General features: G+C 23.4%; 1 protein-coding gene across 1 annotated transcript in view; it reads right to left on the reverse strand.

Moving 5' to 3' along the window:
- Positions 1-827: 827 nt before the first annotated feature.
- The window catches only part of LOC113372845, a 58,262-nt gene continuing 45,156 nt past the window's right edge, over positions 828-13,933 (reverse strand). The window contains exons 5-14 of the mRNA XM_026613181.1: positions 7,142-7,310; positions 6,917-7,078; positions 6,390-6,449; positions 6,164-6,319; positions 5,583-5,651; positions 5,406-5,471; positions 4,499-4,576; positions 4,138-4,197; positions 3,102-3,248; positions 828-848 (exon numbers count right to left, since the gene is read on the reverse strand). Coding sequence (XP_026468966.1) covers positions 828-848; positions 3,102-3,248; positions 4,138-4,197; positions 4,499-4,576; positions 5,406-5,471; positions 5,583-5,651; positions 6,164-6,319; positions 6,390-6,449; positions 6,917-7,078; positions 7,142-7,310 — 988 coding nt within the window. The remainder of the gene's footprint in view (positions 849-3,101; positions 3,249-4,137; positions 4,198-4,498; positions 4,577-5,405; positions 5,472-5,582; positions 5,652-6,163; positions 6,320-6,389; positions 6,450-6,916; positions 7,079-7,141; positions 7,311-13,933) is intronic.

Raw genomic sequence — 13,933 nt, forward strand, 5'->3', positions numbered from 1 at the left:
TTTAATTGTAGTTTTTTGTTTAATCAAACCACTATATATATTTATATATAAAATGTTGTAACAAATCGCGGACTTTTTTATGATTCGCTATAAAATTTATCAGAAATATGATTAATTCGTTTAGTAATAAATTAAGTATGAAATTTTATATTTAGAACAAAATGAATGACTAATAAAGTAGGTAAAATTGGTAATAAATTTGTTTAATTATATAACGTAAAGTATAATTAAAAGTTCAGTTTCATAATTCAATCAAAATTTGTATCATAATTATAGTAAAGTATTTTTTAATATTTGTTTATTAAAACCAATTTTATAATAAATAAAATAAAGATAAAGGATATATAGTGCTCTTTATAATTATATACAATCAAATAAAATAAAATTGCAAGATACTTATTACAAAATGTATATGACTAATGTACGCGTATACAAAGTCAACGTGTAGAGAAATTCATAAAAAAAGCTCTAAAAATATGCAACATGTATTTAAAACGTAGCAAATAGTTAAAGCCGTATTAAGATTTATATTAGTAGTATTTAAAAATAAAATTTGATACAAAAATCTTAAGTTTTTCCTATAATTTAATTTACCGGCCGAACGTCCTTCAAGCGACCCTCGAACGAAGGCTTGTTTCAGGTTAAAAACACATTTTAGGACTCGCCCCTAAAATTTAATTATTAAAATTATCTAATTAAACTCAAGTTAGTACGTTTTATTGTTAAAAAAGCTCTAAAGTTAGTGAAAATTAGTACGATATATGAGTTGTTAATAAAATGAAATGAATTAAATAAATTAATTTTATAAAATACCTTTAATTTAAAATCTACCACGGTCGGCGTAGACGCTAAAATAAAAAAACAAAATTAACAAATTAGTTAACAACTCATATATTAAATTTTATGGGAAAATGTTATATTCATATCAAATTAACTAGATCATTCGTATATTAATTGATAGAAAATTTTCTTCTTTCTTCGCAAATATAAAATTAATTAGTTGAAAAAATCTTTTAGAAATTTCAAATATTTAGCATAAATTTAATTAGCTTATTGTACAGATCGGCTGGGACATTCCTTTGAATTAATTAATTTTTTAAACAAGTTAGATTAAAGAAAAATTAAATACTAAATTGTTTATGTTTATTTCTAAATTTTAAGAACAAATCAAAATTAGTTTTCATATAAAATGCAACTGTATTTACTCTGTGTTTAAAATTTGAACAAAACTACAAAAATAGAGGATATTACAAAAAAAAAGCCATATTTCAGTAAGATAGCTTTTTCAATGGATTAAATGAAGAGTGTTATTATTATTATTATTTTATAATGTCCTTGAATTCTAAACTTTTACCAATAGTCTTGTTCGATTGCAACTAGTTTACGATATCGAAAAGATCAATAAACCATAATAATATGCAAATATATGCACTAAATCTATTTTTTTCAATTTATCGATTTATTTATGGACATGTAGTGTTACGAATATTTTTATGAAAATAAAATTACGCAAACTTTGGAATCTTCCCGAGAAAGAGAAATGTCGGGACAAATAAACTTTCCATATATGTCGGGCACAAATAATATCATATGTCAATTTTAATCCAAGGAAATAGTCAGAGAGCTGGTGGAAAAAGAACTGGTAGAAAAAAAGCTATATGGATCAGAGGTATGGACTCCAAAAATAGATTTCCAAAATGTGGCAGTAGAAAACAATATAGACGTGAATGGCAAAAATTGAGAAGTTTTAATGGAAAAAGAAAGATCTCTAGTTTCTAAAGCAAAAATTGATGTTGTAAACAAATTTATAAAAAAAATTCAAAAAAAGTCTATAAAATGGTCTAAGACCATTTAATAAATAAATATATATACACCTAAGTCTGTTTTTACACGGAGATTGGTTCCAGAAGAATCCGTGTAAAAAAAAAAACGTGTAAAAAAAGACATCGATCTTATACAAAAATGGGTGATTTGTTCCTAATCTCTAAAACCTATTAAAATTGGTGAAAAACAAGAATTTTTAAGAACAAGAATTAAATTAGTGCTGTTCACATTTGCTTTAAAGCACCAGTAAAAATTGTTTGTACGCGCTAAAGGGGAATTCACTTAAATCTTTAGGCTAGTGTTCGCAAACTATCGATACTATCGATGGTTTCAGACTTTTTTCTTTCATAAATACTTTTTTGTGATATGAATATACTTCGCAAAAATTTAATTTGACAAAAAAAATTTAGGTACATAAAATTTCAAATCGTGCTAAATGGAATAAATTCGTGTAAAAAAAATTAAAAATATTCAATTTTCAAACCGTGTTATATCAAAACCGTGTACAAAAAGACCGTGTAAAAACAGACTTAGGTGTATATATATATATATATATATATATATATATATATATACAACTCTCCGATGTAATACTCAACTTTCGGTTACCTAATATCTATTTTTTACTATTTACAATTAACTCGACTAGTGCAATAAATAAAATAGTAAAGTACTAAAAGTACTTACATACTCATTATGTGATTACTCGTATTACACATGTAACACATTGTAAATTAACATACATACACACATAGAGAAACAATCTCTAACTTGTTTGATTGAGAAATTATGAAATCTGATATGAGAAAAGGTAAAATAGATATAAAAGGTACTTTTATGTCAAATGATTCAGACTGACTTACAACGTCGGGAAAATGAACAGAGGAATCCTATTATTAGTGAATTTATTGTTTTTTTTATTAATGAATTCATAAAAATTAAATGTTTTTATGTAATCATTTTAATATCGTTCACAACTTTCTTCGGTGCTTCTGAATTTAAAATAAGACAACTTTTTAGATCAATTTAGATTATACAAGATCTAAAACAAAACAGCAGATCTATAGATTATTACTTAACAGATACTTTCAGACTTGAATCACATTAGCGATTTTTTTTAATAAATTTTTTTGCACCAAATCATTTTGCATTCCATATTTTTTTGCGTTTCTTTCGATAGAAAGTCCAATAATATAAATATATATGTATATATATATATATATATATATATATATATATATATATATATATTACTAAAAATATAATTTTTCACTTACCGCAGGTGCAGGAGCCTGAATTTTCCCAATATTGGAATTAGGGGCTGCCCCTCCACCGGAGGACGCCCCTAAAAAGGAGGAAATTAGGCTCTTGAAAAATGTTCCGGAATCCGGGGGCCCTGCTGAAGGGTCGTCACGGGTTCCACCCTAAAAAAATAAAAAAAAAAATGTGATAGAAAGCAGTTAACCCAACTATAGTTAAAAGTATCTATATAAATGTAAAAAAATCAGAGAGAAAATTTTTCACATACACATTTTTCAGCATACTGTTATTTTATTTATTTTTGAACAATCAAGAAATGAAATCAAAATCCTAAGATAATTAAAAAAAAGTCAAACTAGTCACAACAAAATTAAAGTGTCCTTAAATCAAGAAAAACTTCCTATTTATTTATTACATTTATGACTTTAGTAAAATCTATCAACAGACTTTAATTTTAGTTTTCTTTCAACAAAAAAAAAGAATGGCGCTATTTGAAGTAACAAAGTAAATCAATAAAGTTACAAAATAAATCAATCCATAGTTAATTATTCCTAAAATTGATAAGGGATGTTTTTGTAAAAATACTGAATTAATATTATACTTTATTTATTTATATATTTTTAAGGTAAATATATTTTAATCATTTTAAGGTACTGGTAAATCCAGTAAATTAATTACATATCTATTCTCGTAAAATCATTAATTTTATGTTTGAAATAATTCCATAACTACTTTAAATGATGTTTATAATTTTTATTAGAATCTTGATGAAATTTTATTTATTTAATGTACCCATTATCGTTAATAATAAAAGCATTTTGTTTAGAAAGTTATCGATTAAATTTGTTTAGAAACTAATTTATCGACCGTTTATCAAATTAAAATATCTTGAAAATCATCGTGAACGAAATTGAAAGTGTTTAAGATTCTGATAAATAAATAAATTGTATATAAATATAAATATATATACATACACATACACATACACATATATATATATATATATATATATATATAAATGTATGTATGTATTAAATAATTATTTAAACTTACCGCACTCAGCTGGGCAAATAATCTACCAAGGAATGTACCGAAGAACTGACCATTATTTTTCTAAAATTAAAAAAACACAAATAACATTAATAAAAACTACAAATATATTTTTAGAAAATTGTATAAACCTTAAAATATAACCACACACTAATTTGAACTAAATTTGATAAATTTTCATTCATTTTATGATTAATTACCCAAGTCTTTACCAGATCTGATGCATGCATAAGATATTTTATCAATATTAATATCTAAGGACTTGGTATTTTATATTTTGGTTTATATAAGTCTATTAATAAATTTATATTAAAAATACTAAGTATTAATGATTATTAATTAATATTTTTTAATTTAAACTTACAGCACCGCCTCCAGAAAATCCATCAACACCAGTTGTTATATATTTGGCAAAAGTTGCACCTAAATTTTCGTTCGGTCTCTGCAAAAAAATTGAATTTATATATAAATAATTATGAAAATATAAAATTGAAGGTTGTAATATAATTTACAATATTTTGTTTAAATTTGAAAAATATTAGGTTCTATTAAATCATATCGAGAGTGTTGTAAAAAATATTTTAAATCGAAGAACAAAGATAGAGAAGAGTTTTAGTACTGTGATATACTGTGAAGTAAAAATTAAATTTTGACAAAACTAGTAAAAATAGAATTAAATGAATGATTTAAATGAAATTTATAATAGTTTGTTCAAATTTATTAAATACTAAGATCGTCAACAGCACGTCAGAAGTATTTTAAAAAAATTATGTTTAAAATAAAATAAAGATAATTTTAGAAGTCTCATATCGGTTCATTTTTGCAAATTTTAAGTATTTATTCGTAATATGTATAAAATATAAAATATCCACATTTGAAAATTCATTACTTTTAATTTATATTCTATAACCACTAGTTATAAAAAATATTAAAAATTGTAAAGTTTTAATTAATCTAAAACAAAATTGTATAAAATACATTAATTATTTACACACTTAATTATTTTTATTTTTTTTAAATTTTCAGTAAATTAATTTGAAATAAAAAAAATTGGAACAATAAAATGGTTTTTATACAACTTTTTTTTAAATAACTATATGAAGCAAACTTTAATTTGAATTTATTAAGAAAAATATTCATTCATTTTATGAATAAAATGATTCAATTAAAAAATAGAAGAGTGAAGCAAAATTTATATGGGTGAGATATTCTAATCTATGTTAATATATATATATATATATATATATATATTAAATAAAATATTAATTTACCATTAAAAGTCCTCCTAATAATTGTGTGGCTGAACCAATGGCCATATTAACATCTATACCATTTTCCTAAAAAAAATAATTCATAAATAAATAAATTTATATATATATATATATATATATATATATATATATATATATATATTTATTTATTTATATAAATATTTATTTATCACTCACCCCCAAAAGATTTGTTAAAATTCCAGCAAGGGCTGCAAAAAGTGCATTTGCATCTGACATTCCATTTCCCTAAAAAAATAGATAAAAATAATTTATATTTAATTTATATATTATTTAATAATTTATTAGGCCATATAATAATTAATTTATTATAAATAATAAATATTGCAAGACAATATTTGAAAAAATCTAAAATATGAATATTGTTTAAAATATTTAAAGGAATCATTTCCCAGTGTGTTCGTATTTTTCTATTAATAATATTATTTTTGTATCAATTTTATGATCATATTTGTTCTTGTTTTGTCACAAGTTATTATACTTAAATACTTATTGTTAATAAATTGGTTTGAAATACTAAAATATATGAGAATTGTTAATTTTTTTTCATTTATTTACATATAGACTCACAAAAAATTCATTTTTTAGTAAAGTACTAATAACCTAATAATTCAACCGACATAAAATATTTTTAAAAAAACTTTGTGTCAACTCTGGAATTTCAAAAAAAACTTAGTAATTAGTTAAAAAAATTTGAATTTTTCGATTTTTTAATTTTTATTTAGGTTTTTTCCACTCACCCCTCCACTAAGACTTCCAATTAAACCAATAAGTCCATTTCCAGCCCCTGTATCATCATCATCATCAAAATCCTCCTCCTGAATTTCTTCCTGTCTGGATTCGACGACTGTGTCGTTTTTAGTCGAAATTGCTGGTATTGTCGAAATTTCATTAGCCTAGTAAAAGACATATATATAATTTAAAAAAAGTACATCAGGCACAAAATTAATATTATATTTCATTTACCTCAGGGTTGACAGGATCCAACTGCCTCTTGCTCCTTCGAATATTTTCAGTCAATTCTGCCTAAGGAAAAACATTGTGATAAATTTTTTAGTTAACTCTGTCTAAGAAAAAACATTGTGGCAAAATTTTTAGTTAACTCTGCCTAAGAAAAAACATTGTGATAAAATTTTTAGTCAACTCTGCCTAAGAAAAAAACATTGTGATAAAATTTTTAGTTACTCTGCCTAAGAAAAAACATTGTGACATAATTTTTAGTTAACTCTGCCTAAGAAAAAACATTGTGACATAATTTTTAGTTAACTCTGCCTAAAAAAAAACATTGTGATAAAATTTTTAGTTTCTCTGCCTAAGAAAAAATATTGTGACAAAATTTTTAGTTAACTCTGCCTAAGAAAAAACATTGTGATAAAATTTTTAGTCAACTCTGCCTAAGAAAAAAACATTGTGATAAAATTTAGTCAACTCTGTCTAAGAAAATGTTTGTAATTAATTTTTTTGTAGGTTTGGGTTTGTAGGTATGTACTTACTAAACTTTCTAGAATTTTTTTGATAGATTTTTGGTTCCTTTCGTTTGGTTCAAAATTGTACATTGGGCCGGTTGCATCTTGTAAAGATTGCGAATTTTCGATTTTTAGTCGTTTAGAATTTTCTCGGACCCGAAGAGCTTTTGCTGCTTCTTTCTTTAACAACTGAAAAAAAAATATTTAAATTATTATTAATTATTTTAATTATTATTTATTTATTTATATTACCTCTAGTAGTGCTGCTTTCTGGTCCTCGATATTGATATCATCGATTTCCGATGAAAATAAATTGGTACCACCAATTTCATCATTGATTTCGGGAACTGGTAAAGAATTTACCAGAAAAGGCGTCGCCACCAGAAAAATCACCACCGACCACTTATACATATTAACTACACTGAAAAATAACAAAAATATTATAAATAATTAACTATATTGATAAATATTTAATAATTAAATTAGTACAATTAGGAAACAATAAATAAATTGTTATGTGTTTTATTAATATGAAATTAAGCACTCAGTAGTATTTTATTTTTGAATTTTATAAAACTGCAAAGTGCTATTATTTATTTGATAATTAAAATAGATTCTTTACATCAATTTTCACTTTTAAGCTTTTTCTGATCTAGTTTATACATTTTCATTTATTTTTTAATTTATCTGTTTTATATTTTATTGAGGTAAAATAATTTTGTTTCGATTTTCTTATAATATATAGATAATAATAATTTAATTAATAATATGATTGATTTTTCTATATTTCATTTTTTCTCTATATTCATTCACTTTAATTATATTTATAAATTTATTTATATGTATAAATTATCATTTTTTTTTAATTTAATCTGCAAAAAATTGGTTCAAAATTTATCATTTTTTTTAGTTTTGTAAAAAAATCTTGTGTATTAATTTTAATAAATATTATATACAGTAGAAAATTAATCACTTTAAACTTTGCGTTATATAAAACAAATTTAATTAAACAATCTAATTATTAATAAATTGATTGAAATTTTTTTCCAACTATTTAAAACTAACAAGAATTTCTCAACAAATTTAATAATTTTCATTAAGTCATATTTAATAATTTCGAAAAATACTTAAAAAAGTTCTGGAAACCACATTTGTTAATAAATTAATATTTATAATATTTTTTTAAATTAATTTATTTATAATTATTATCAGACTAAAAATAATACTTTGTTGTTTTTGATTAATAAATATAATAAAATTTTTATAATATTATAAATTAATTAAAATATATATCTGATATTTCAAAATATGAGATTAAATTGAATTTCTCTGAATATCACATTTATTAATATATTTTATATTATTATGAATTTCAAAATTAAATCTTTATTTATAATATATTTTACCAAAATAAATATATTATTCATAAATATATCAAGACATAACACTGTTATTTGTTTTTTTTATATATTTTATTTTTGTTTTTTAAGTTTAATTATTATTAAAAATGTATTTTTAGTTATAAATGCCAAACTAAGCCAAATAAATTTTTATTATAATTCCACATAAAATGTATTTTTAGTTATAAATGCAAACTAAGCCAAAAAAATTTTTATTATAATTCCACATTCCAAAAATATTAAAAAAAATGATTAGAATTCATTAAAAATTGTTTTATTTGCCTATTAACATATTTTAATTCACCAGTACTGGATTCATTAATTATTATAATTATTTATTATATTATATACAAATTTATCACATTTTATAATATTGAGTTCAAATAAAAACTTTACTAAACAAAAATTTTATTAATTAATTTTTGATTACGTAATATTGTTAACCTAATTTATATATATATATATAATATATGTATATATATAAATATATATATATATATATATATATATACATATATCACTACAATTAATATAAACTTTGAGCAAAACTTCGAACAAAACTCGTTGATTCATAACATTTTTTATCAGACAAAAATATTTTTCCTAAATATATCCGAGCACATTTTTTTCACCAAAAGATTTCCAAAATTTACCCTCACATATATTTTACTAAAACATACCGATTCAATCCAAGATTCAATATCGATAACAATTTTTTCCCAACTAAACCTGAATTAGTGCACATTTTAAGTTTTTATACTCGTTTTGCAAATCCTCCTCGGCCATTACATCACATAATGACATACTCATATAGATGTAATTTCTATAATTTCAGAAAATTTCTGAATTATAACTTAGAAAGCGAACGATTTACTGTGTAATTTTGTATTTTGGAATTATGAAATATTGTGAAAAAATCGATAATGGAATTTTTATTCATGTCCTAAAACATTGACTCGTCCTCTATGAGGAGTACTAATCGATGATGAATAATCGATTGAATTAAAATAAAATGAATATTAATTTAATCAAATGTATTATATATATATATATATATATATATATATATTATATATATATATATATATATATATATATATATATATATATATATATATATACATGTATGTATTTATATGTAAATAGTGCAAATATTGCACCTAATTACGTTCAAAGTAAATTAGTCGCTGGCCTTGAATTTTTTCTTAAATTTCAAATTAGAAAAGTAAATGTTTATATACGTCAATACACCTTTGTAAAATGTGCAAAAAATATCTGTGAAGTAGAAGTCACGAAATGAATTAATTTTAGAATTGATGCAATTTTATAATAAATCTATAATAGGTACATTCATCATTATTAAGTAGTTGTGGGTTTATAGAAATGTGTAAAGTATATGTTAAATATACAACATCCATTACAAATTATGTCATTGATGTTTAAATACAAGGGCTAGTACAAAAATTTAAGATTTTACACTAATCCCATTTTCTGGTCGCGCGACGTTTGAGCGACCTCGAACGAGGGCAAGTTTCAGGTTAAAAACACATTTCAGGGACTCGCTGCCGCCCGCTTTTAATTATTATTAATATTTGCTATAAATATACAAACTTATGGCATCAAAGCATGATTATTACGATATTTTGGATTACATAATTATTTCTATAAAAAATAGCAAAATTTTACTGTAAATTCTAGAAAAATTTTTTAAAAATGGAATTTACGAGCTTTAGTTATATTTCGCACTTAGAAGCTATAAAGATCAAAAAAATATATTTAAAACTATAAAAATGGAATAAATAAAAGGCGGTCTATGTTTATAATGTTTAAGAAAAAAAAATCTGATACATTTTTTTAAGATATCACCAGAATATCAGTTCCGGCCAAACGTCGATTTAGCTTACCCTCGAACGGGGACTCGTTTCAGGTTAAAAATACATTGTAGGGACTCGAGCTAAAGACCGTATTGAAAAAATATGAATATTTACAAAATAAATCAAATATAAAATGAAAACTTTTTCTATAATCATTTTTACACATTTATAACATATCGCTATTAATATACATCACGATTTAATTCAAAAATTATTTAACTAAACTAAATAGATAAAAAAATATATATAATTTACTTTAAAATTTATTTATATAATATACTCTAAAATTTAAAATAATGTTTACAGTTTTGTAGGAATCTCTAAAAATGGTTAAAAATTTTGGAGATCTCTATAAAGTGTTTGAAAAATGTCTGGAAATTTCAAAAAATATTTCAAAGTTTGTGGGAATTCTAAAAATGATTAAAAATGTTTAGAGGTCTATAAATTTCTAAAGGAATTTCGAAGGGGACTTCTAAAAAATATTTAAAAAATGTGTGGAAATTTCAATAAATATTTTAAAAAAGTCTGTCATTTCTAAAAACAAAAATAAACTAAAAATATATTAGAATTGCTAAAAATGATAAAAAATATCTGGAAGACTCTGAAAGTGTTTAATAATGTTTATGGATCTTTAAAAAATATATAAAAAATGTCTGAAAATTTCTAAAAATATTTTAAAAATGACTAGGAATTTCTAAAAATGGTTCAAAATATTTAAAAATGTTTAGAATATATTGTAAGTCTGCGATGGCATTTAAAAAATGTTAGGACATCTTAAAAAGTATTTGAATAATGTCTGGGAATCTCTAAAAAATATATCAAAACCGTAAAGAAACTATGTATCCATGATCAATTAATTAATTTAATTATTAACGAAATAACTTATTTATTAAGTAGTTAACAATTTATTTCTCATAAATCTATTTATCCAGTTTTGTTAGACAATGAACAAATTTCATTGACAAACCTTGACTATAGAAAAATTTCGTAAATTCGTCCGGAAGTTTGGTTAATAAACATTTACAAATTATTATTATATTGACCGTGATCTGGATGAGTACTCATTGTTTAATGTAAAAAATATTATTAAATCATTATTTAATAATTAACATAAAAGAATATTATTGCCCTCTGTATCATTTGTGAATAAAATATTTGTGCAAAATTAAACGATTCAGTGTCAAATGGTTCAGAATGACTTGAAACTAAATAATTGTTGTTAAAGACTTGCCAAGATAATTGCAATTAGTTTAACCTAAATTCTGTGCACAATCTATTGTCATCTACCAGTGAACATAATTTACCTAGTTATAAACAATTTCCATTACTATTATTATTATTATTATTAACAATCCAAGATGTACTACTTTAGATTATCGTTCACAAGTTAACCGTGATGAGAAAAGATTCAAGGAAATTTTACATGTTTTTCATTTCATTTAATAAGACGAGCGAATTATAAAAATTATGAGGTTGACAACAAACTAGACGACTTGTCGGAAATATTGTTCAATGTTCATTGAAACTTCATTGTTCTGACGTCATTTGCAAATATTAATTTGTTTATAAAAAATAAATACTTGATTTACGTGCAACTAATTGATTGAAAACGCTCGAATTTGGATTGGAAGATTTTTTGTTCAGTAAAGTCGATATGTGAATTTATTATGTACTGTGTATCTTGTAGTAGTGAGTCATTAACAATTTTGTAATAAATTGATAAGTTTATAAATAATAATACAGCGAAGGCAAAATTCAGTTTTTTACCTTCTTCTTCGTATTCAAGAAACCTTTTGCGTTCAATGCAAAACCTGAATACTCAATACTTTAAGTTTTGCAATATCTATTGCAGAAACACGATTAGTATTTGCAAGATAATAGTTGCATATGTACACTGATATAGGTATATATATATATATATATACATATATATATATATATATATATGTGTGTGTGTGTGTGTGTGTGTATTAATAAAACAAAGAAAACCTTGCTAACAGACATCCATCCAAATATAAAGCAATAACCAAGATCTGTGTATTAAAAAAAAAATCCAAAAAAATCCATTTGTAAATTAAGAAAATTATAGAAACACCAAACCATTTTTTCACTTCATTCAAAAAACTACTACAAAATAGATTTTATCACTTATTACAAACAAAATACTTTTTATTTCAAAATTTATCACTCATGTCAAAAAAATAAATGTGACTAACAGAAGTAGAAATTTTTACCAAAAAATCCAAGACTATTTTAGACAAAATAATTAGCTAGATTTTTACTTTAATTAGTTAAACAATTCACCTGCCAAAAATATCTTTACTGAAAATAAAATCTGAAAAAATAACATGCCAAGAAGACATCCCAAAAGTATAGAAAAGAAACCTTCATTTAATTTCCAAAACCCTAAAATATGTCATCACATTTTCACAACCTAAAACTAGGTTTGAACTACAATTTACAATAAATATAAGTTCTTTAAGAGTACACCGAAAAAATCAAATTTGAGGAAAAAAGTCCATTACAATTATTATACTTAAAATTTTTATATTAAAATAAATAGCAATAAAAAAACAACTTTTAAGCTTCGTCCTTCACTACTCTATCACTAAAACCTATTTTAAATGTGTTTCGCTTTTATCAACAAAATGCACTTTTATTCCCTTACTTTTGAAAATGAAAATATCTTCCTAGTAGACAACAGAATAAAAAAATCACAAAAAATGAATCATTATTTACATATTCTGAGCCATAAATTTGTAAAAAATCTACTTACTTACAACGTAAAAAATATTTTGTTTCTTTTTAACTTCCCGTAGGGCAAGTTATAGTAATCGCAAAAAATCGAAAATAAAATTTTTATTATTCTTTACGTTTCAGAGGTTTTCTGAACATTTTGGCATACCTTAGAAAAAATGGATGTTTGGTGGGTGTGTGTGTGTGGGTGGTGTATTGTATGTATGTATGTGTGTGTATGTATGTGCGGATACAAATTTTCGTCGACGATTTCGGGAACACGGATCAACCGATTTGAATAATTCAAAAAACATTCGATACCGTATTGATAAGGAGACGTGCTGATTAGTTTTTGGCAAAGGCAGGTCAAGCCGTTCCGAAGATACGGGGCAAAAAGTTCCGAAAACGGTAACTCAGTTTTTAAGAGAACGGAGCGTCCGATTTTAATAATTCCAAAAAACATTTTATTTGTATTGACAAGATGAAGAATCGATACAACTTTCATGAAGGTAGGTCCAGCGGTTTCGGAGAATATAGAGGAAAAAGTAAAAAAAATGCCATTTGGCGGTCAAAAATGATCATTAGACATATGCACATCAAATTATCAGACATTTTATAGAGATTTTAACAATAAGTATACATTTTGTTAACATTCCTATCGGTTCCGTACCAATGCTTATGCGTAAGACAGCGACGCGGCGCTTACGCGCTTATATTTTGTCCTATGTAGTTAAAGCAGTACGATTGCTTTGAAAAAAAAGTTCAGATCTTCCACAATATGTCAAAATAAAGAAAAAAAAATTTTTTCAAAAAAAACAAATTTTTTAAAAAAAAAAATTTTAAAAAAAAAATTTTTTTTTCAAAATAAAACTAATTTTTTGTCCAATTTATAGGTTCTCAAAAATCTTATTTTCAAAGTAATTTTTTTTCAAAAATGTTAATCGTTTTAAAAAAAAAATAAAATTTTTGGTACGGGAAGTTCCAGCAATTGCCTTAAGGCACGATGCCCTAATTGCCTTAAGACAGAATTCCCA

This window comes from Ctenocephalides felis, unplaced genomic scaffold (genome assembly GCF_003426905.1).
Source record: "Ctenocephalides felis isolate EL2017-DRISC unplaced genomic scaffold, ASM342690v1 CF-g0.4_SCAFFOLD_01604, whole genome shotgun sequence".
Classification (NCBI taxonomy): Eukaryota; Metazoa; Arthropoda; class Insecta; order Siphonaptera; family Pulicidae; genus Ctenocephalides; species Ctenocephalides felis.